The sequence below is a fragment of the Haemaphysalis longicornis genome, unplaced genomic scaffold (assembly GCF_048455015.1).
Source record: "Haemaphysalis longicornis isolate Haplotype H1 unplaced genomic scaffold, Haemaphysalis longicornis Haplotype H1 scaffold_20, whole genome shotgun sequence".
Classification (NCBI taxonomy): Eukaryota; Metazoa; Arthropoda; class Arachnida; order Ixodida; family Ixodidae; genus Haemaphysalis; species Haemaphysalis longicornis.
Window position 1 is genome coordinate 4,168,522 of NW_027526296.1, and position 25,048 is coordinate 4,193,569.

At 47.3% G+C, this 25,048-nt stretch overlaps 1 protein-coding gene across 1 annotated transcript in view; it reads right to left on the reverse strand.

The window, feature by feature from the left end:
• The window catches only part of LOC144172369 (uncharacterized), a 58,045-nt gene continuing 32,997 nt past the window's right edge, over nt 1–25,048 (reverse strand). Inside the window, exons 8-13 of the mRNA XM_077701123.1 lie at nt 20,759–20,914; nt 18,410–18,551; nt 10,230–10,433; nt 9,830–10,051; nt 3,236–3,632; nt 1–255 (exon numbers count right to left, since the gene is read on the reverse strand). Coding sequence (XP_077557249.1) covers nt 229–255; nt 3,236–3,632; nt 9,830–10,051; nt 10,230–10,433; nt 18,410–18,551; nt 20,759–20,914 — 1,148 coding nt within the window. The 3' untranslated portion in view covers nt 1–228. The remainder of the gene's footprint in view (nt 256–3,235; nt 3,633–9,829; nt 10,052–10,229; nt 10,434–18,409; nt 18,552–20,758; nt 20,915–25,048) is intronic.

A 25,048-nucleotide genomic window follows, 5' to 3' on the forward strand; every position in this document is an offset into this window, starting at 1 on the left:
GTATTATTAGTGGAGAGGAATGGGTAATAAAATTTTACAAGAACAAAAGCAAATTGCAAGAATTGAGAGTGCGTTCTCAAACCCAAACATCGTAGGTCCCACGAAAGTACATAGCAATTGTTGAGCAGCTACTCTGACGGGAATATTTGTAAGCACTTGGTGAGAGCTTGCTTGCAGTCGTCCCAGGAATTCTTGCTGTGGTGCTCCTGAATTGTGACACGTGCAGTGTCACGCGCTGGGAAACTTCATTAGCACCTGCGTAAGAGAAAGAGGGAAGAGGTTGTGAAGACATGTACCTAAGTTACTTTGCGAACTCTATGCCTTCAGAGCGCGAAACGTCGTTAGGGACACACAGCGTTACTGTCACGTAATGCAGCCTGCACGTCTAGATAGACACCTATAATTGATCGTTAACAAATAGGGCGGTGTATCAAACTAGCACCGCTTTAATTGGAGCATCAACCCCCTCTTCTAATGAACATAACAGGCACCTTTCCTGCCAAATATACCGAGCTTTTGAAGTGACATTGAGGTTACCTATTCGTCGTTGCAAATGCGTGGGGATAAGCAACCACGCGTCCATGTTGACTAGCAGCACGCGAATTGATACGTTTTTGGGGCATCGCAACGACCGGTGGTACTGCCCTTTCTTGAAAGTTAGCACACCCGTACATATAAAACGGAAATTAGCCTGAAAAGGATTTTTCTGGCTGAACTTAGTATTTGAAACTCCTCACGGTAAACGGCTTACTCCCATGCTTGGCACTATGATGGCGGTAAAACAACCTATTTACTCTGGTGGCCAGGAGGCGTCTTAAGAAGGCGCATTTACCCCGATTGTACCACCCCCCAAAACGACGTATATGGCTGTGAATACCACGCTAGTCAAAATGGGAGTATGAAAAACCCCCAGCCTCCTCCTTCTCCTTCCCCTCTTGCCCCGCCGCTGCCTCCACTACGCCTACTTACAAAATAGCTGCCAGTTTGTGTCGTGTGAGCTGTAGTGTCCCCGAAAATTCTTTGTCGATGCGAAATTGCGGCCGCACGAATGGCTGAGATGTGCTTCCCGCAAACGGAAACCTATTGTGGAACTAGCCTTGACTAACGTGCGCCGCACTGCAACGTCTCCTTCGAGTCACCCACCTTCGAGCCGACGGACTACGCCAGCGAACCAACACGAGGCCCAAACGCAGGGACCGAAAACGGAGAGTGGTTTGTTGAAAACAATGCGGTAGTGCCGCTACGAGCCGGTTCACTGTAAGCATCGTACGTTTTTATTCTAGTCAGCATTTTGGGTGACGTGTGGCCATTGAAGTGTCAAATTAAACACATTGTGTTTCCGTCGTCACTGTCCAGGCGAGCGTTGTGCGTGAGAGGGGCACCATGCCCTGCCGAACGGGGTAGAAGCAATAAGGATATCACCTGTCTCAGCTTCAGTTTTGCGTGTGTGGGTGGCGAGCAGACTGAAAAGTTTCCGTACTGTGAACAGCGACCGAGAAAGTAAGCTAGTAAGGCTTGTAATTGATTTTGTTACGCTGAATTCGTGGCTTATCATTTGCAGGACAGGCTTAATTAAGTTGCCGAGCGAGCGCCGCAGAGTGAATTTCTTGAGAAGTACGAGCGGTGCCCGCCGGGCTTGGTACGTGGTGGAAGATAGCCACGTAAATCTGGCGGCCCCATTGGTTTCACTGGGGTGCTAGCCGGTCGGGGTGCCGTGGGGGGAAGTCGACAAAAGGAGCACTCGGTGTGCTGGGCGGGTGCAGATTGAACCAGCAGGTGAAAGTAGCGGGAGAATTCTTGTTGTATCGACAAACGTGTTTTGTTTGGGAGCACTGAAAAGTTTGTCCAGCGGACGCGTCAAAACGGTAATCCTTTAGCAAATTTAGTAGGGGAATGAAGGGGAGGTGCAGGGGGGTAAAATCTCAAGCCGGCAACCGTGTTGTTGCACGCTTTAGGATTTAACCCCCGCAATACACGAGAGGGGAAGAGGGAGATGAAGCATTTGCAGAAGTAGGTCGCACCAAAGGTTGCATTCCGTTTCCAACAACACTCCGCCTTGACATCCCTACTCTTGATCAGCCAGTGAACGGAGGTGTCTCAGATGAAAGTGGAATTTTGCATAGCTTGAAATATATACATTACGGAAAGTTGAGCGCAGGTGCTAAGTGCCGCGTCATTGCCCTGCTGTTTCCTTGTTTTTTTTTTCAGGTAGGCTGTACAGCATGACCTGTATTTGTTGCCGTAGATGTAACAAGCTACGTTATCCCTGTACTAATGGCGGTGCTTCCACGGTTTCGTGGCAAACATGCCATGGGGGGCCCCAATGCAGTCTTTTGAACTAAGTGCAAGTGACCTGCGCAACTATCAACGTCTACCGGGCTCATTGTTTGCAAATGGCCTTCATTTTTTATTTGAAGTGAGTTGTAGTAGATGACCAAGATACCTTGTATTATCGATGCACGTGTTTCGTTGATTGAGCGTTTTTAGATTGTATTGTTATCTACGTGTTCAAACGCATTTTTGTATTGATGCAATTGTTGTGCAATAAATTGTCTATGTACAGAAAACAAACGTTCCACGTTTTTCTTTGAAAATTTGCTCAAGAAAGTAGAAATTATGTTTAATACGGTTCCTGGACATTCCTAAAAGAGAATAAGATACGGGCTATGCGCCTAATAACAACTCCCAAATACAGTCATGAATTCCCCTACACCGCTTCTATAAATCTCTTGAAAAACATCAAAAATAATAATGCAGCTGAAGAGTGCGCCGAACGCGCCTCCTTTTGGGAGGAAGTAATATAATTCCGATGCTGCCGTTAATAACTCCCATTTTAGTTGGAATAGAACATTACTCTGTTATACCAACAAATAAAACTCCGGAAATAATGCCAGTAAGGCGATGCCCCCACTGCAAGGAGTATAGCTATACCCCGACTTTAGAAGTACAGCTATACTAGAATACGCCGACTTGGGATAAGAGTTATACAGAAGTCCGTGTACTTTCGTTTCGGGTAATTTGTGGCCTGAGTGTAAGAGAACCAGCGGCGTGCGCGAGCAGGGCCACAGCAGCAGCAGCAGCGCCAGCAAAGCCGGCGGAGAGGGCACAGAAAGATTTATTCGCTTTGGAACGGATCATGTTCGCGAGTATCCCAACAGACGTGCCTGTCATTATTTAAGCACAAATGACGTTTGAGCGAGCGCGTAGAGGGTATTATGTGCGAACGTAAACTCACCTGCACGTCATGTTGAGCGGTTATGACCGGGGCTCCGTCACCAGCGCTCAGGCTGCAGCCGATCACGCCCTCGTCTTCATCGATGGAGCCCGACCGATGCACTGCGATATATCCAACCACGAGAGCGCCGTAGCTGCGAGCTTTGGCCGCCAGAAGCTTCTTGTCGGCAGCCCCACGACCTCCACTCACCGGGGCTCTGGTCGTTCCGTTCGCTGCTTTGCGCAGCCACGATGGGGGGTCGAAGATGGGTAACTGGCGGGCGAGCACCTGCCAGGCGTAGCTGGTGCCCATGCTCTGCGCCAGGTACTCGAAGGTGGGCACAAAGAGACACCGGCGCGTCGCCCAATCTGCGGCCAGGCATCCGCGCTTGTCGCCGTAGCAAGGCAGCGTGTCCCCTCTGCGCAGACGGCCGCGAACGCCTTGCAACATTTCTTGTGGAGGACGATTGTTGCAGTGTCATCTAAAATAGGCAGTTTTGTAGGATACAGATGGTGGTCTTATTATCGCCATCGTCACTAGGAGCAGCAGGTACGTAGCGATCGCATTTGACCCGCACAAAGGCTTGTTGCGTAGCTTCGGCTGCAGCAACGCGCTACAGCAGGCAGCGGGACATGCGGCTGTTGCTTGTCAACTTGCGCTGTTTTTACTTTTGTCTACTCTGGAAACCAGCATGTAGATCCGGGGAGGGAAACGAGGCTTAAAGGTCAGGGTGCCTGGACGACCTTTTTTCCCACGAAGTGGCCGAGAAAGCGCCGTACAACACCAAGCTCAACCGCAATCATTGTCTAATAACATATCGACATCATTCGGGCACGACACCGTTCGCCACAGCATGTGCGCTCTCCTATCATTCCAGACCCTGGCTTCTGGGATTATCTTGACAGCATGCTTTTATCTTGGGCCAACGCCAACCCCGGGGGACGCAGATATTGAAGTACTCATCACCTGGCTTTCCGAAAAATTCCCGTCTACTTCAAACAAAATCAGAACAACCAGCTCTCGTCCGGACTTCACTCCTCAACTGGCAACATATTCGTTTGTCTATGTCATCTCTCAAGAAACCTCATCATGTGTATATATGTTGAACAGCCACGAAGTACGCTTGGGGCACGACATCGTTCGCCGCTACATGTTCACTGCCCTTCTATTGTTCCAGGTTTGTTACCTTTTAAAACAAACGTTTCTTAATCCCGCCGAAAAGGTTCGCGGTCATGGTAAATTTGACCTTTATTCGATAAAAATTTCGCCGTTCCCTTGGCAACACATCACGCACTCGCCAGGCTGAGCTTTGGCTCTTCTTCCTTTGTCTTTCATATCGGTGACATGGAACTAATACTTCAATGTCAGGTCAGTTTTCGGCATCCGTTATCTCCTCGCCAACCGACCATTCCTCCTCTTTGTGTACGCGTCTTCGTTCTTCACTTACTCTCCTGGGGAGATGTGCTTCGAAATGCACCTATTTTTTTCTTGGGGGCGGGGGGGAAGACAGGGGGAGATTTTAACTTTATAGACATTTCATGGCCATTGGAGAAAACGACCCACAGTTCGCCGCACAGCGAACCAAACGAGCCTGGACTTCAGTCTCAATCAAATCATACCGTCCCCTCCAAGGTAAAGTGACATAATGGGTCTGCAACCGTTTGAGTTGGGGGGCCGATTTTAATGAGGCCGACATGACGGAGGGCAGAACGGCAAATAAATTGCGGGGGGAGGGGGATAGGCCCTTGCAGGCAAAGAGAAAAAATTCAACAAATTGAAAATAGTTGACAATAACTGGCAATAATTTGGCTAAGTGGCTAACTCAAACTGGGCGTGATCAATTATCTGTTCCTGTCTTCCTTACCTTTAACCCGCGGCGTAAGAACATTCTTACATCGTGCTCTGACCCCATTTGAGGTCAAAACTGACCTGTCGGCTTTCAGAAAGGCGGTGACAGGGTAAGGAGGAGTGGGGGGAGGGGTTCTGACGACGTGCTGGGGCCGCATAATACTGACCCGCGGGCCACAAGCGGCCTGCGGGCCGTAGGTTGCCGACCCCTGCACTAGACCTGACCTACTACAGACATCTTGCCATGATGTCAGAAGCTTTACCGTTCTTGGAGGCTGGAGTGACCCCAGTCGTACCTATTAGACATTAAACATTATACTACGCATTATGCATTACGCATTGCCTATTACGCATTACACTGCAGGTGCATAAAAAATACCCATCAAAAGAGTTTATCTACGATTACAGGAAATGAACTTTTGAAGCAGGAAGCTGTGAACTAGAGGATTTCTATAGGAATATATACCTTCGCCGTTCTGCTAATGCGAACTGTGACATTTGTGAGAATGACATGCTGAACTTCAATTCAGTTCAATTCAATTCAATCTTTTGTGTTTTGGGAAGGAGGGAGATGGAGCTAAAAGCTGTGGATCCAGCTTGACAGAGGCTCCAACCCCGTATAAAATGGCAGCAGTGTCGGCAGTGCGGCACCCGTCAAAATGCGATCAACGTAACCAAAAACATTATATAATGCATATCATAAATAGAAGTGCATAAAGGTGTTTTTAGGATTAAACATAATGTTGCTCAAAAAATATCGAAAGCGTATACAAACACAGGCTACAAACAAAAAGGCTAGGTGCTTTCTCAATACCAAAAAAGCTATTCAGCATCAGAACAAAAAATTATCGTGATAAATCACAACGTAAAATGCGGAGCGATTTGTTAGATATTTTCTCAAGGACAAAAATGGTATTGAGCATCAGAATAAAACAATCATTGTGAGAAATCTGAACTTAAAAAACGAATACGGACCGAATATTCTTGTCAAGATTGATTCGCAACTCTTTGTTTAATGAACATTTGGAATCACTCCTGAGTCGAAAAAATACGTCTTTACAAGACCGCAAATGGAAGTAATCATTGTGAGGCCTGCAACGGGTACCACTTACGTTTGTAACAATACGTTCCGGCGTCGGGTGAAGCCAAAGTGAAACTTTTTCCACCGACTTATAATTATTCTGCAGTCTACCCTCAACAAATTTAATGAGCACGCCCGTAATTTAATAGAGCTTGCCAAATAATATAACGAGCCAGTAAATAGAAGTATAAGCGTGAAGATGCCTTAAATGACTATGGTTGTTCCCTTTCCTCCCAAGTAACGGTGCCATCTTTAGCGCCACTTTGAAAACTTGCGTGAGCGCGGTGCTCGCTCACCGCGGTGAGGTGAGCGCTGTGCTAGTCAACTAACCAATGAAGTTATTTTTACCTAATGAAAGAACTTAAGTTACCGTCTTCTTCCCCCTGCGATGACATTAACACTAATTATTAAAAAAAAACATTTTGCCGTCCAGTGAAGTACTTTTACTGATATTTTACAATCTTTATAGTACAGAATCATTTCCGATGAGTGGAAGGTTGCGCATGTTGTGCCGCTTTTTTAAACGGACAATCGTTAAAGTCCGCCTACTAACGCCCTAGTTCTCTCACAAGTGCCCCATGCAAATTGCTCCAGCATATAATTTCTCTAACCTCATGAGTTATCTGAAAACAAATTTTGGTTATCTACATCAAGGCGGTTTTGGCAAGTTGTCTTCTCGCAAAACTCAATTTGCGGATTTGCTATACGGCCTTTTTTACTACGTGTAAGACAACCCTCAGGCGGACACAATATTTCTGAAAATTTGCAAGGCATTTGAACGGGTTCCCCATATTCCCCATATTCCCCATATTTCTTCTCTCTATGTGCGGCAAGATGGGATACTAACGAAGAGGTTGCGTACACCATAAACCAGTTACACAGAAAAGAGACCCAATTCAGTCGAGGAGGAATTTTAACGGAACCCTGTAAACCCGTTATTTCAGTACGGAAATAGAATAAAACAGGCGTTACCTTTATAATTTGAGCGCCTTTATGTTGGCTTTATGCCCATTTGTGGAGCCACCGGATGGTGGCTCCACTGCTGTGGAGCCACCGGATTACATTCTTGACCGTATATATTTACTTTTTGAGGCAGGGGAAGTCATTGAACGTTTCCTGTGTTTTTCTGTTTGTCTGGTAGAGCGGGATGGTTTCAGAAAACCGTAAAGCTTATTAGCTTTCGTCGCTATACCTTGTTAGACAACGTAGAGGCGCTACGCCTAAACGGTTCAGTTTATTTGTACAGACACTACCGACTACACATAGAATTTTAAATAAAAGGTTTTATTTCGGCGCATGCTGAGCAATAAGCCCGCCAATAACCTGATAGACCTTACGGAATAATTTAACGAGCCAATAAAAAATGTTAAATTTTTGAGCAGGCTTGTTTTTTTTTTGCATTTGACAAGTTTACCCGGCTTGTACGGGAAATAACTCTACGGAAACTTCTTATGAAGGACTTGCTGTTCATCGACATGGTGTGAACTTCACGACACGATTTTAGATCTAAAAATGGACGAAAACCATAAAGAAGACACGGCAGGCGCTAACTAACAACTGGTTTAGTTGTCACGACGTGTAACGGTATATATAGGAAAACAAAGAAGATTGGCAAATGAGCTGTGCGCGGAACTTCACGAACCACTTTGGAAGGCTACGGGAGGGCGGTGTCAAACTAACTGATTTCACAAGGATACAGAGATATATACGTATCGCTACCACAATCGCCCCCTTTTTTACTTTACGTTATAGGCCTACAACAGTTCACGGGGTGTTTAGTCCTGGCTTCTGCCTAGAATGGGGTGGTTGCAAAAATGCAACGAGTTTTTTTTTTTCCTCTTCCGGTGGTGTAGAGACAATAATTTACGCCTGTTAGTGTTATTGCGATTCAGTGCACCGCTACTGTGTGCGCGCGTAATACAAGTTTGGTGCACTGAAGTGAAGCTCCCTGAGTTGCGGTGTACCCAGCGCATTTCGAGCTTCGCCACGAATCAACGCTTAGCGTGACATCCGCACAGCTGCCAGAAACCTGTGAGTCGTGGCTGTTACCGAACGAACGGGTTCCTGCGGCGGCGTGATCGATTTTGTGCCCACATTCAACGAACGCGTCCTCATTTTCCGCCCTCTCTTCGGCACTGCGTACGCCGGCTATCACGGGGTTGGTTAAGAGTATTGATACTTGCATTGATACTTTCAGGCATTGATACTTTCAGGCATTGACTTTCAGAGTGCATTGATACTTTCAGGCGTCGTGCCCAAACTCCTCTTTACGGTTGGGATTTCTGGTTATAAATTTTAGATGCGACTGCATCTCATTCACTCGCCTTGTCCCTCCATACGGCGTTGTTGTTGTCCGTCCACACCCCTCCCCATTCTCCTCGCCGCGCGAGCTGCGCTCTCCGCCGCTCACCCCCTCTCCTCTCTGATAGCGAACACTCTCTCGCGAGGGGCATTCGATAGGATTCGATTGGATTGGCTTGGCTTGGCTTGGCTTGGCTTGGATTGGATTCGGATTGAATCGGAATGGATTAAAGTGGATTGGGTCGGATTCTGTTGCGTCATAGCCGCGGCAGGGGGTTCACGGCACGTTTCACGCGATGGGAGAATCAACCTAACGGAAACAACAACGGAACCACCTATGCGTCGCATCTACACAGGAGTTCCCTCGAGGGGAGGTGGGAGAAACTTTTTAACCATCGCTGAGCCGAAAGAGTTCACTCTTGGTTCTTTTTGAGAACGGTGCTCTGTCTGATTTCATGCTGTAAGGGAAGCGGGGTGTGCATCTGGTATCATCGCTGCTCTTTTCTCGTCACGCATTAAATAAATAAAGTTTTGCTATTGGCTCTGCATCGTCGAAACGAAGGCAACTCTTCTGCAAACCGCTGGCCCACCACGCTACAACGGCATTGACGGGAGTGGGCTATAGGAAGCTTTGGCCAATGTAACAGTGTTTATCGTCGCTGCAGAAACCAGAGGTCACAGCAATTTATTGCCTCGCTATGATCATCTTTCGGGGTTATTACGGGGTTACTTGCGCTGCGCTTACGGGACGTCAGAAAGCTACTTTTCTTTTGCTGGTGAATGCTCACATTTTGTAAACGTGCTTTTGCAAGACACGGGCGCTCGGTATGCTCATAAAAATAACCCATTGTCGGACATGCCCACAAGAATGAGCATCTGTCCACTGCTTTCTGAGAGCCAGAATGCGAGCATCTGTTTCATAACGTCCTCGTTCGTGATATTGGTTCCTCATACGCCCATGCACGATTTCGCCGCTCCCAAAACACTGACAGCTGTCAAAACTAGGCGACAGATGATACACAACCGAGAGCAATGGTTTGCTTTTAAGAGCATATCCCCCCGACATTTTGTTTATTCACACAAAAATTCTATTGCGACGTAACAATAGACATCTGCACTGTGGAAACACAAAGTATAGATGTGAAACATAGACCCATGGAGCTGTCTGTTTGGGGAGTTTTTGTGTCTTCCACAAATAAAACGTGCCACTTTTCTACAGCAAATTTGTATTTCCTTGCTTATACTACCGCAACATTGGAGTTGCTCAGGCGCCTAGGCAATGACAGAGATGCACTGGCATGCATGACACTCCTGTCTTACCACAAAGGCGCAGGCCTGATAGCTTTGCCCTGCTCCAGCTGTGAATTATATCGACTAGCACGAACCTGCGGACGGTTCGACCGACCAGCCAAGCCGTCGTCTGCCCTGCGATCTTGGCTGGCCACAGTGGCGGAATTTCCGGTAGCACGGCCGGCAGCCATCGCTCGTTGGGAAATGTGTCACGGCGCTTCGTCAGGATCTGCAGTGCCCCGGATATGGGCCGGACGACGCCGTCTGGGCCGGCCAGCATTCGCCTTGCCGAGGATAGCAGGCCGCCGGATGGGAGGCTACGGACAACCGCGGCAACGGCGCGGTTCTTCAACGGAAATCATGGGTGGACTAAGAATACTAGAATTCAATGTAAAACAAGTGAACAGACCGGAGCATTTTGATACATACTTTAAATAGGTGGCAACCGCAATAGTGCAAACATAACCGTGCAACCAGGCAAGAAAAGAGCCGCACCCTTGGTCTTCGTATCTAAGCTGTCTGGCGAAGACGATGGTGTCCCCGCCCAGGGCGGCCGGGTCGGCCCTGACCGCGTTCTCCGGCAGGGCGCCGCCCCGACCGGCCGACAGCCAGGACAGGACAAGGCCCTCGGTCTCCAGAAGATACTGGAAGTGGCTGCTGGGCGCTTGGCCCGAGCTGAGGCTGGACACGCACGTGGGCCTGCAATGAGGTTATGTCAGGTGGTAGTAGTGTCCAACCACGCGCGTACACCTTTTCCATGGTGATAAACAATGCACGCAAACAGGAGGCACTAGTATACATCATCGGTCTGCACGCACAGGGTCTTTACAAAAGCAAAACAATGTCGCGGGCCACGAAGATAGAGATTCAGTACCCAGCTTGGTTACGGAACATCTCCGCCGCATCGTTCTTACGACGGCCGCATATAGCTAAGTATAAAGTGTCATTACCTAGTTTCTTGCCTTGTGTCAGCAACAACAGCACGTTAAATGGTGAGCACCGAGACAGGGGCCAGGGACGACGCGTACGTTGCGTTGAGTGCAACAAAAAGAGACAAAGAGACACTGTACAAGGCTCTTCTACGAAACGTGCCGCCGTTCGCTGCGACAGTGCACAATGCTGCAGGAAGGGAACACCAGGCACTGTATTCGTTGTACTGAGCTCCCTTTGTGTGTTTCGCGCAAAGTTACCTGCAGTAGTAGATCATGTCCTTTTTTTTTAAAATCCTTAGATGCACTTATTGGAACTTCTTATTCCTGCTGTCTCCTTGAACTAGGCGGAACAGTCAACCCGTGAATTAACATTTTGTTATCACTGTCGTTGTCGTTCTCATCATCATCATCCTCTTGTTCTCTGCAGGGCAACGTACCTGATAATATAGCAACTGCATTCATCCGGCGCTCTTGAATGCATTCTTCGGTCCAAAGTTTTCTTATCTCGCCATTCGTTCGCGTCATGGCTCTTCTTTCTCGTAGTCCTAGAGTGCCGTCTTTCGGTTGTGACTGTTACAATGGTTGGCCACCGGATGCCAGTTCATCGAATATCACTCCATGAGAAACTGCACTTCTTTCTAATTTGAGCTGGGTAGTTTTCCACCCCAGCTCGCTGCAATACGAGCTGGTTTCCTACTTTTAAGCATTTCTCCTATCTTTATTTTTCCCACGGGTCGTTGAATTGACATATGCTTTCTGTAGTGGTTTTAAGGACACTGCCTTGCGCGGGAGGGGAGGTGAGACGCTATGCTCTCTCAACGAAAATGTTTAATCTTGGGGTTAAGGCAACAGACGAAGACACCAACCATACGTATTATTGAATAAACTCCTCCGATACTGATTATTTTGTGACAAGATACGAACAAACCATGTGTGGCCTCGAGAGGTGCTCTCGCCCCGATGGTAGGTCATTCTACAATTTAACTGGCTTCGAGAATGACTTAGGAAGTACTGAAATGTCTAAAACACACAAAAAACACAACTCATCATTGTGAGTACACATTGGCTGTATACCTTTTTTTAGTAACAGAAGTGCATATTGGCGCAATGCTGTTGCCGGATAATCTTCAGTCCAACTTGAGCCACTAGTACTTCAGCCTGACGGGTTTTCGGAGTGACCATTTCGCCCGTGTTTTCACGTCTGATTGCGCACATTACCGGTTGCTCTTATGCGTGTACGGGGGGAGAGATATGGGAGGGGAGGGGGCATGTGCACTCCAGCACGCTCAGTCTTCTCAGCGATGACGTGACCACCGTGCTCGGGGAAGATTTAAACGTGGAGGTCTCATTGCCAAGTGCGACCAGTCTGCTGTCCTCCGTCTTAAAGGAAGTTCTGTTCGTCTGTTACGCACACAGTAAGATACCTACGACGAGGGAGGGAAACGGACAGCCCAATGCTTGCCCGCTAGAATAAGGCCGAGTGCTTCCAAGCTTAATTAGGTAAGCTAGGCAGTGGACTCAACCGAAAATGAGAAACAAACTTGTTTTGTTTCGTGCCCTCCATGGTCTAAGCCCAGCTTCACTGGTCATGCCTCTACCCGGAGTGGAAGGACAAAATGTTTTTCATTCTGCCGTCGGGCAATTTCTGGAGGCATTTCGCTGCTACAAACGCTGGACGGTGGCTTTTGTGCGCAGTTGGCCAGTTACAGCGTTCGCTTTAGAACAACGTCACCACGTTTCACGGCCCCCGCAGGGGGCACCTTGTGTACTCAAGGTGTTTTGGTGAGTAGCGCCACCGCGGTCCCGAGCTCCGCAGGGGTGCCTACTGCCGTAGGCACTTGGTGTCTTGCAACACCACGCAACCGAGCACATGTGGGTTGGACCCACCCACGTACCGGCTGTGCGTGGCTTTGCCGTGTCCAGGTAAAAGGGGGACCTGGTGGCTGAGCCAAAGTTGGGGTTGTTTTGAACCTTTACGGCCCCCCAGCAGCAGCAACACGCCACTTCGGCCCCCACTTCTCGCAGACGGTGCCCCCTGTCTGACCCGCCCAGGGGGAATCAGCCAGTCGCCTTTCCTGTCCTCCTCTCAGCTCTTTCACTTTCCTATTTCCTTTCCTAGCACTGTCCTGTCATCTCATTTCTTCCTTATCTCTAAGTTTTTCCAGGCGGCGAGGGGTTAATCCTGTGCAAAGACGTCACCGTCGATCCCGAGCACAGGATTATAGTGTCAAGGTACGGCTAGCGTGTTAAGTCACGTTCCCTTGTTGGGCTCGGTGGTGCGCGGCCGGCCTTGCTACCGAATGTACACCTTGTATTTATGGCTTCTTTTTCCATCCCAAGAAAAACTGATCCGTCCCTGAAAAGGGGCCGCACCGACGTACTGAGCATCAGAGCAGCTCCACCTGTCGAAACCTTTAACAAATACCTTGCGGTACACTCTGGAGAAATAAATGCACCCCTAGCAAAAAAATCGGTGGTCCTCATTGCAAAATGCCTCGAGAACATCGTTGGGAAAGACTACCATGCAAAAAAACTTGCCTCAGGACACCTGCTGGTAAAAGTACAAAGAAAAAACCATAGTGAAAACCTCATGAAACATGACACCCTGGCTCAACTAAAAGTGACGGTCACGCCACATCGTAGCCTAAACACAACCCAAGGCGTCATCTCTGAACGAGAACTACTTAATGAGAATGAAGACGATCTCCTCGAAGGGCTCAAAGACCAAGGTGTAACAGCTGTGCGGAGGATAACTATACATCGCGCAGGTAAGGGAATCCGAATTAAGCACATTGGTTTAACTTTCAACCGTCCAACACTTCCCGAATAGATCCATGCTGCATTTATTTCCTGTCCAGTGCGTACATACATACCTAATCCGCGAAGGTGTTTCAAGTGCAAGAAGTATGGCCATGGAACTCTGTCGTGCCGTAGCCGATCCACCTGTGCTCACTGCGCAAGCACTGACCACACCAGTGACGATTGTAACAAGCAACAAGTGAAATGCCCAAACTGCAGTGGACCACACTCTGCCTTCTCACGTACATGTCCATCATTCAAAAAAAAAGAAATTTATCCAACTGAATGTCACTGAGAACCTAACGTTCCCACAAGCACGCCTGAAGCATCCCTTGCTATCGGGAAAAAGTTACGCAGACGCAGCTCGCCGGGGTGTGGGGCGTCGCCTGGTAGATGCGGGCACCCAGTACAGTGAGGCTGACCTGGTCCCGTCGCAGCCCCCCACTCAGCAGCAGAAAGTCGCTACCGTGGCTTCTGCTGCTGCTCTCCGACCTAGTGCTGGGCGAAAGGCCGCCAGCACGACTCCTGTCCAGGTCAGCTATGTTGACCTGGCCTCGTCTCAGGCACCTGTGCAACAGCAGAAGACTGCTCCTGTGGCTTCTTCTGTTGCAGCTGTGCCCAGTGCTGCGGCTACGGCCTATAGCACAAAGTCTGGTTCTGACAATCATTCAACTTCAGAAACCGCGGTTGAGGCCATGGACGTCTCTCCAAGTACGTCTGCTCCTGAGGCATCACAGGAGTGCCGCGGTGCCACAGGTCGTGGAAAACCGACCAAACGAAAGGCCAGTAAAGTCGCTGCCCCTGGAAATGACCGCAAAACCTAAGTGAACCTGCTCAGAAGGGCCGTGAAACACGGCCTGCTAAAGAGAGGGGAAAAAATGATCCAGAACATGACCCTTTTTTTTCTTTTGCACATTTTCATGGCTGCTGAAGGTGTTATGTACTGGAATTGTAGGGGGTTGTTAAGAAATCTAGACGATATTTATGACATCTTCACCAATTACAAACCACAAATACTATGCCTCCAAGAAACACACCTGCGCCCATCACAGACAAACTTCCCAACACAGTACATTGTTTACCGTAAGGACAGACAAAATTGCATCCAGCCGTCTGGTGGTGTGGCAATAGTACTCCAAAAATCTGTGGCTTGTCAGTAGCTCCAGCTACAGACGACACTCGAAGCTGTAGCTGTCAGAGCCATAGTTTTTGGCAAACTAGTGACAGTTTGCTCTCTCTACATTTCACCCGACTATCGCCTTTCCAACGTCGAATTTGAAAACCTAATCAATGAACTACCTGAACCTTACATCATAACCAGTGGTTTTAATGCTCGCAACCCCATCTGGGGATCTGTGCGAGCCGATGCTCGAGGGCGGCTCATTGAAAGGTTTGTCACAACATCCGGATGTTGCATCCTTAATAAGAAACGCCCCACATATTACAACTCCAAACACCACACATACTCAGCAATAGACCTTGTAATTGGCTCTGCAATCGTACTGCCTATGCTTGAATGGAGTGTATTTAACAACCCGTATGGCAGTGATCATTTTCCTGCAAACCTAACTGCTGTAAACAATGACTCTCAAGGCAGAGAACCACTTCGAACATTTAAATTACAAGCAGCTGACTGGAAAACATACGAAGAACTTTCCAGGCTACCCCCTACAACAATATGCAATTTAGATGTTGAAGCAGCAAGTTCATTGATTACAGCCCACATTCTTGACTCTGCTCATAAAAGCATTCCAGAGACTACTTTTAAAACTGTCCCAAAACCCAGACCATGGTGGAATGAGGACTGCGCGCGTGCACGGTCTGAACAGAACAAGGCGTGGGCACTTTTACGCCGCTATCCCACGGCCGACAACCTTCTCAAGTTTAAGCAGGCAAAAGCTAAGGGGAAGCGTACGCGACGTATGGCAAAAAACGAAAGTTGGACCAGGACTATATCATCTATATATTTTATACGAATTCTAGGAAAGTCTGGACTAGAATAAAGAAGCTAAAAGGATACAAGAGTCATCCTATTCCCCAAGTAAGTAGTGTGGGTAACTCAGTAAAAGATCAAGCAGATGCTCTTGGGAAACACTTTGAACATGTATTCAGTTCTTCACATTATACACAAACATTTTTACAGCCTAAGAAGGCAGCAGAGCGTCAGCCCCTTCGTGTGAACCAACGCTCGAATGAGGGATATAATGCTCCATTTACCATGCTTGAATTGATGAGTGCACTCTCGACATGTGGTAAGTCAGCCCCTGGAGCTGACCGAATCAGGTATGACATGATCAGACACCTACACAGTGAAACCCTGCAACTCTCTCTAACAAAATATGGCAAACAGGTTGTTTTCCAAGAACATGGAAAGAGACTATCGTTGTACCGCTTCTAAAAGAAGGAAAAGAATCCTGTCTTGCTGCGAGTTACAGACCCATCGCCTTGACGAATTGTTTATGTAAGCTGCTCGAAAAAATGATAAATCGGCGACTATTGTACTTTCTCGAGTTTAATGGTCTCTTAGACAAAAATCAGACAGGCTTCAGGTCTGGAAGGTTAACTACAGATAGCCTGGTTGCATTTGAATCATATGTGAAAGACGCCTTCATCCATAAGCAACACTGTTTTTTGTGTTCTTTGACATGGAGAAGGCGTATGATACAACATGGCGATACGGCATATTGCTAGATTTGCAGTCATTTGGCCTTACTGGCAATATGCTCAATGTTATTAAGGACTATCTCTCTGATCGCACATTTCGTGTTCGTGTGGGTAATGTGCCGTCTAGAACCTTTGTTCAAGAAAATGGTGTACCCCAGGGGGGAGTGCTGAGCTGCGCAGTTTTTCTTGTTAAAATGAGTTCACTAAAAAATGTTCTCCCACGAACTGTCTCATACTCCACTTATGTTGATGACATTCAAGTTAGATTTAAGTCCTGTAATTTATCGATATGTGAACGCCACATCAACTTAAGTGTCAACAGACTGGTTACATGGGCTGACAAGAACGGGTTTATGTTTATTGCTGATAAAAGTGCTGTTGTGGTATTTTCCAGGCGGCGTGGTGTCCATCCCCCTCCTTGTATTACATTACAAGGTGAGCACATACCAGTAAAAAATGAACACAAGTTTCTGGGTATTTTACTTGACCACAAACTCACATTTATACCGCATATTAAATTACTAAATACGAAATGCCTGAAAACAATGAACTTTTAAAGGTACTATCGCATCAGTCATGGGGAACGGACACAAAGTGTCTGCTTTCACTTCTAAATAGCCTAGTAAGGTCAAGAATTGACTATGGATGCATTGTATACTAGGCTGCAACCACAACAGCACTGAAAATGTTGGACCCAGTATACAACTTGGGGCTTTGCTTGGCAACAGGTGCATATCGAACAAGCCCCATTCCATCCCTTCACGTTGAATCTAATCGGTGGTACTTGCAGTACCAACGCAAAGCTCTGATGTATGCTGCAAAGATTACTTCTATGAAGGAACACCCTTTAAACGCAATTATGAAAAATAACACTAATAATAAACTTTTTGAAAATCGACCATCCATAGCACCACCCTTCCCTTTGGCAGTGTCACGCCTCTCAAAGGACCTACAAGTTCCTCTTGCTCAAGTTTACTGCACCTCCATTCATGAGTTGGTTGCTCCATGGGACATTTGCCCAATTCAGTGTGACATGTCTTTGAGAGAACTGCAAAAGAAAAATGTGCCAAACTTTGTTATTACTCAGCACTTTCTGTCACTCAAGGACAATTACAAGGCAGCTGAATTCTACATAGATGCCTCGAAGACTTCTGCAGCGGTGTCTTGTGCTGCAATTGTCCCCATATTCACTTTGTCCAAAACAATGAACACGAACACTAGTATATTTACTGCAGAGGCATATGGTATCCTGCTAGCTTTGAACCACATTCTCCATAACGAAATTAAGAGTTCAGTTATATACACAGACTCACTGAGTGTTGTTACAAAGCTTTCATCTCTGAAGGCTAGTAAAAACCCAACTTTTATTGCTCTCTGAGAGCTCTGTACTTGGCTTATAGTCTCAAGCTTGCTGTCACAGTGTGCTGGGTTCCGGGCCACTGTGGCATTGCTGGAAATGAAGCCGCTGACCAAAGTGCTGCAGCTGCTGCCCTTCGTGAAAGCATAGATATTAAGCTGGTTCTATATCAAGACCTCAAACCTTATGTGAGGAGGAAGCTGCGAGAGCACTGGCAACAACAGTGGGATAAAGACATAAGCAACAAATTACATGTCATTAAACCTAAAATTGAAAAACCTCCCTCTGAGAAACATGCTAGATCAATAGAAGTGGCCTTATGCAGACTTAGAATCGGCCACACACACATCACACATTCATACCTGTTGACTGACACAAACAAGCCACGGTGCCATCGATGTGGAGGGCAGCTATCTGTCCTTCATGTGCTTATTCAATGCAAGATGTGCAACATTGAAAGGAAACGTCACTTTAATGAAGTTTACACATATAATATTTCCTTGCACCCTTCATTATTTCTTGTAGACCATCCCATGTTCTCTTACAAAAACCTTTTTGGCTACCTTGCAGACGTAGATTTTTTAAAACACATATCTTATTGCCCATAACCTCACCTGTGCTCATGACGTGTTGCAAAACAGTGGCGGGACCTGAGGCTTTACACCTTAGATGCCTGCACTCACTGTGTTTTAATGTGACCCTATATAGGCACCCTTTCTCTTAGTATACTCATTATGTTTTAACATGGCCCTATACACTATTTCTCATACAAAATTCTTAATGCAGTGCTTTTATTAGAAATCTTTCTCATCTCATTCACGATCGTCATGGCGCTCTTTGCCTTTGTCGGCCTTGCGCCATTAAACCTGAAATCATCATCACCACCACGTTTCACGGCGATTGGGCTATGGTCGGCAGTGTACCTGGCCTGGTGCCTTGGTGCGAGACAGGGCGTCCACGCACCTCCGCGGTCGGCACGCCCGGCGTACAAGAGCGACTTTCCGTCGAAGACCGCAGCGACCGAATCCCGTGGCTGGTGGGCCCCTGCTGACGTCATCCAGTGAACTGCAGGCAGAACAATATAGGGGGCGTGTACTGTCTCTCAGGTTGCTACGTATGATTCAGGCTAGGAGCCTGTACGTCTTGTTGGCGTTAACGATTCCGCTCCTGGGGAAGCAAAATAGTAATAGCACTATTAACCCGACCGCTGTTGTGCGAGCCGCATAAAATGGCGACAGCGTCTGTCATAGCCTCCTTTCAGAGTCGCGTGATCATGTTAGGCGGCGATTGGAAGAGTAACTCGGATATTGCGAGATCCAGCGCGTTCTGCACTACTCATGAACTGTGCCGAATCTCAGCCAAGGTACATGAGTGAACGAGGCAAAGCGAAGGCTGCATTTACATTTTAAGGACATTAGTAGGTGATAGTTATAGCCGAAACACTTCCTTACGACTATAAATTTGGCGAATGAATTGTATTTATCGGCATTATAACCCTAGTTCTCAACAGCACGCATAGCATTTTTTGAAGTATATATAGTGTTTTTAGACCACTAACTTCCGGATGCCCATATCTATTGCCTATAAAGTAATTGTGACGCGGAAAGCGTGTCGAAAAGAAGAAGCTGATGGGGAGCTGGCAGAAGCGACTGGCACCTCTTGAGCATGCCTGAATACTTACCTAGTTTACTGCAAACTGCTTCGTTTTGAGTGTCCCATAACATGTATTCATGAAAACGTGCAGCTAAAGATATTCGGGATAGCTCAATTTAAATGTTGTTCAAGAACAATTTGGTCAAAATTTTACATTTTTCTACCTTTCGAGGGAAACAGAACGGCTTTTGTTTTTGTGCAGTTGATTAGTGAAGAATTTTGAACAGACCACTTAGGTAGTCCGATTAAAGGGGTCGTAAAGAAAAAATGCATTTGTGTTTGCCTATTTTTGCCTGCTTGAACGACCTTTTAAAAACATAAATCCCTAATATTTTCACAATTCAGTGCTTCTGGAATTGAGGAGGCGCCCTTGAAATTTTCGTTTTGGGGCGCATCGCAAGCGACCATGCACGCGTCGTTGGTAAGCAGCGCAACTAGAGACGTCACGTCAAGTACATTCGAGAGTTCAACGCCTTCAACGTTCTTTGTGTATATTGTTCTGCAAATCTGCAAACCCGATATTTAAAAAATAATGCGTAGTTTATATGTTGCCAAAAACAAGTTTGATATCCACGTGAGCAGTGTTGTGAACACTTCACTTGTCTGGCAACCATTGCAGGAGACCTCAGACATATTGGCTGTTTGTGCAGTTTGTAGCCAGTTTCCCTGCTGAATTTCACGTTCTTTTGCCGAATTCTTTTCGGAATCTTACCTTTTTTGTATGAAATAACAAAAAACCGCTCAAGCAAAAAGAAAGTGCCCCGTGGGGGATTCCAACTTGCGGATTCCGGGCCAGCTCAACCTTACGGCGAGCCTGGTCGGACACTTTATTCACTACACTATAGACAGGAGAAGCGCGCGCGCCGAAAAACTGCTGCGCATTTGGAACTCGAAAGAGTGTCGTGTTTTCGTGAATTCTAGTCAACCCAGAGCTTTAACCGCCAGCTTACTGTCGCACGTTTCTACAGTAAGTCAAAATGGAGCGTACACAATCAAATAAACAGCGTTAACGGCATTGTTCATTGCAGGAAACAGGAAAGCAATCGTCGAACTGCGTTATTCTGGGACTCGGCGACTCGGCGCTGTATCGCTGCTTCTCGCTAGTTATTTTTGCGCTTGCTGAGAAATGTTGGATGGGTTTTAAGTTGAGACTACTCGAAGTTCCTTCGATAAACGTGCTTATGTAAAAAATTTCATTTTAAGCGTGCGGTCATTTATCTCGTCAGGTCAGAAGTCTCACGTTCGTGCAACTCACATTACAGGCTACGTGACACAGACGTCGGCAAACTTCTGCAAGAATATCGGCTAGCAAAACGACAGTCTAGGCTCGTGCGAAACAGCATAAACAGTTTACGGATGCCCAGTTTAGGTTCGCGCTGCTGAAATGCTCAATGCGACCAATCATACCCTACTATTTTATGTGCCCACACCACACACACCGAGTCACACCCCACACAACGAGAATGTAGTGACAGGCAAACTCGACAACACTCTATCACGACAACTTAGGCACAGGAGCACTTCGAAAGACTGGACTGGCGGCCTTGCGTGGCTGGCTATGTTGCAAACTAACGTCCCCACAAAAGCGTGGCTAAGAAATAAAGCTTGTGCAAACGTACGCCTGACTGGAATTTCGGGCTCGTCCTCGAGGGCGGTTGGGTCTTCCCAGAAGTAGTACTGCGCCTCGGGGAGCTCGCCATGAGGTGAATGGGTCTGGTTTATTGGTTGCAGAAACTCCGACTCGTTTAAGTATTCCACCACCATGTGACGACCCGCTGTAATAAAATAAAAGCAAGAGCATAGGAGAGACTTGGAGGTTGTTCCGCAGCCCATCTTTAAGGGCTTGTCTTGACTCTCGTAGCGATGGCAAAATTTAGTGGGATTGAACACAGTTAAATACAGTTTGTCCAGCGTTAGCTCGGTTGTTGTGCCCAGAACGCACAGTGAAGGCGCGCATAATCAGTCGCACCACAAGGAAAAACACACACTTTGCTCGGCGCAGTAGAGGCTGTAGGCGTGAACGCACAGTGAGCTTAGATGCAGCCAGCGCCTCCTTGTAACATTTCCTGATGGCATTCGTCCTAACATTCCCTCTACCCCCTTTTCTGAACCCTCCCTCATCAGTTACCACGGCATTACTATCTATTACCTGCTCTCCCGCCGAATCTAACCTAAGGCAGCTATTCTGTCACATTAGAGCACAGTCACGTCTGGCGCCAACTCCAGAGGGGAGTCTTCCCCAATCCGACCGTCATGACGCCTATCGTCCCCAGCCTTCACCCAACCTCGGCGTGTCCCTCATGTGGCGCTCATGCCGACCTGGCCCACATCATCTGGGCATGCCCCCCGGACCCTTTCCACAAAATCCCTTCTGAGGAGACGTGGGAGACCTCGCTTCGCAGCCCCGACCCGGACCTACAGGTACGCCTGGTCAAGAGGAAGGAAGACTTCCCCGAAAGGCACCGGCCTAGGGTCACCACGAGCTCACCTGCCTAACTCAAGGAGAAGACGTCGTTGTTGAGTGGATGTTCGGCCCTTACCCGCCGCCAACTCAAGGACTTCGATTCTCCTGGGTTGTTTCCTCAGCCAATAAAGTTTTTTCTCTCTCTCTCTCTCTGGAACAAACGAGTGATCGGACGCTTTCCTTCTGCGCAACAGCGCCGCCCGCTGCGGTGATCTTTAGTGAGCTTGAAGGTCATATTGACACTACGAAGAACTGGCGGAACGAGGCGTTTTCTGCGTTTGTAGCTGAAGTAATAAAGGTTTGGGTAGGAAAGTCATAAAGACGCTTTAAAATTTCCGTCTGTCGCTTTCTACGGGTACAGGCAAGAGTCCAGAATGATCGCTTTGACAGGAAAGGCCCCTGGGCTGATAGACCCGCTGGCAGCATCCAAATGCTGCCAGCGGTAGATCCAAATGCTGGTAGATCCAAATGCACGCCAGCTAAGAAATACGCCTGCACAATATGTTTTTGTTAAAGCGAAGATTTCTATGCCTCACAAATGGCGTTCGGTGTCGCGCCAAAAACGCTGCAGGAAAGCCAACTTTACACAATCGGTTTCACAAAACACTGACGCTTATAAGCGAAGGAACATCATGCGCCTCAGGAGAACGGGCTTCCTGTAATTCTAATCGAACCTCGGTCACTGGCATCATAAAGCCGACGTCTATCCGATTGCGCCTTTGCTACACGGTTGAAGCAGCTTGGTGTTTTAGCCACCATGTTCTTAAAGGAGCACTGACACCAATTTTTGGCGTTAATATTATTGCACAGTTCGCTTCCTTCACTCAACAGAGTATCCTGGCTGAAATATGAGCGGCCTGCGAAGCGAAGAACATAGTTCAATTGGATCACATTTATCGCGCCGACAGAGCAGCGCGCGGAGCGGCACTCAGCAAATGGACATCAGCGGTACATCACTCCAGGAGAGGAAAAAGAAGTAACGCGACAGCGCTCGTCAAAAACTCGTGACGTCACTTCACGCGCGCGGCCCCACGACCGGCGAGCGGGCGCAACACCCTCTCAAGCAGGCGTCGGTGACGTCCGCACAAACCCGTGAGGTCAGGCCGGGATTCTGTCATATGCGCCGTTCGGAATGAAAGCGCGGGGATTTGAAACAAACGATTTTCGGGCCGTTCAATGTAATTAACTATCGCCAGGTAAAGTATTTGAAGTGCTGTTTCTGGATCGCCAGACCATTATGCATCTATAAAAGCAATAAAAGTGTAACATAAAATTTTCGTGTCAGTGCTCCTTTAAAAGAAAGGGGCATTGATTTTTACAGCGAAGCTGCATACCTCTCGTTGGTGGGAGAATTTGTGGCGTGAACACAAAATGCACCGCGGGCAAGCTAACTTTCACTCGTAAAACAGCCAAGGTAACCAAAAAAGAGGCAAGGCAGATTGAAACGAATAAATGGAGGGAAAAAAATGAAAGATGAAACGTCGTTAGAGATGTAATGGCTGAGAAGATGAACACCAGAAAGGAAAATTTCTACGATAGTTCCTAGGGCAGTGCTTTGCTTTTTGAGGCTAGAGAAGGTTGCCGGCGAACTAAGAGTTTTGTGGGGTATTACTCAAAAAATGATGGGGTATGTGTGGTCTGCGGAAAATAAACAGAAACTATGCGGCACATAGTGTTAGAATGTGAGGGTATCCATCCAAATCTACATGAAGAGAATATTGGGCGTTCAGAAGCCCTAGGATTTAAGGAAATCAGAGAGGAAGTTAACTTCAAGGCTGTCGAGGGGACGAAAAGAAGATTAGAATGCTGGTGGACGAAAAGCACAGAGGGGAATATTGCCTAGGACAGTTACCACCTGTAACCGGGAAAAGAAAGTATTTCGGGCCTAATAAGCTTTAGTGCCTGCCCTAAGCAGCGCTAGTATTAAGCCAGGAGTGTAAAACATGGTTATATTAGTCCTTTTTGGTAAGATGATATGTCATCACCCCGCTTCAACGGGGAAACCAATAAGAATTATCATCATCATCATCAGATGATGATAGTCTGCGAAGTAAAAGAAACGGGGGGGGGGCTCGGCGGTACGCGGATTCGAACCCGGTACCTTTCGCATACAAGGCGACTACTGTATCTGTGAACCATCGCTGCGAACCGCTATGTTCCACAGGATGCATTTAGGCGACTTGAAAATCATCACCACCAAATGGTCCCGAAACAATGCAAGACCAAACTAGACGAGCCACAGACGCTTGCACTTGCTGCAGTGAATGTGCAGTGCACATTACCTCCATGTTACGCGTGATTTTAGCCTTAAAACTGTACCTCTTTTGTGCTTCTCCGAAACATGGTCGCACGAACGCATCGAAGTCACCGGGTGCACTGGGATCACGCGTGCAAAGCGCCATGAGGAAAGAGCCTCTGCTGTAGCCATTTAGGCGAAACAACATTTGCGTTCGAATCATCGAAATGCCGTCCCACAATTTAAAGCAAGACATCATCGACTGAGCGGATGTGTGTGGTGTAAAGACCAGTCATGGAATGCTATTCTTCAGTGTTTAGATCGGGCCTGGAACATCAAAACAGACATTGAGGACTTTAGCTGCAAACACCTTGCTTGGGGGAGACACGAAACAGTCACACCATTACCTATCGTCGGTGATTTTAATACTGACGTAGTTAAACCCGCTAACAAGGACTAGTTCTTGTCGTTTGTCATGCATAACTTCGGACTGAAATGATACAAGGACCCCACCCGACCAACCCTGCCAAATAAATCATGTTTGGATTTGGTCTTGACCGAGAATGTAGCAAGAACGGTGGCGGAACCTGTAACGTCTACCACAGGGACCACAAAGCCGGTATCAGTACCATTAATTCAAAGTAAACGTAAAACATGACCCCCATCAGCACGTGTGGTGTTTGATACAGCTGCGCTGGAAATTCATGTTCGCAGGGCGGGATGGGGCCAATTTGTTTCATAGGAAGGCTGCGTGAGGTTGATTGATCTTCCACTGGGAGATGTGCTCGAGTATAAATACAAAATTGTTGACTCCTACGTATTGCACGTTTGAAGGGTGGCTCAACGCATCGTGGATCGGGTTCAGCAATATGGAGGCATTACAGAGACCATAAAGATAAAACACATAGTCGGCTCATTAAAATGTACACTTTGCCCCGATGATAACAATTTTACCGGAATCTTCAAACGAATAGAAAACAGACGAAGCCGTGGCGACTCAGAACCCTGTGTCCGATGATTTTTTTTATGGCCACAGAATTTTTTTTCGGTGATTAGCGGCAGCCGACCTGATCAATCGTCATAAAACATGCCTGCGCAATTGTTGTGGGGCCTCCTGTTTGGATTTATTGTATCGCTTGAATGCTAACATGCAGTGAACACGCTGACATGTTTTTGTACTATTCCATAATTCGTCCCTATAGCCCATAT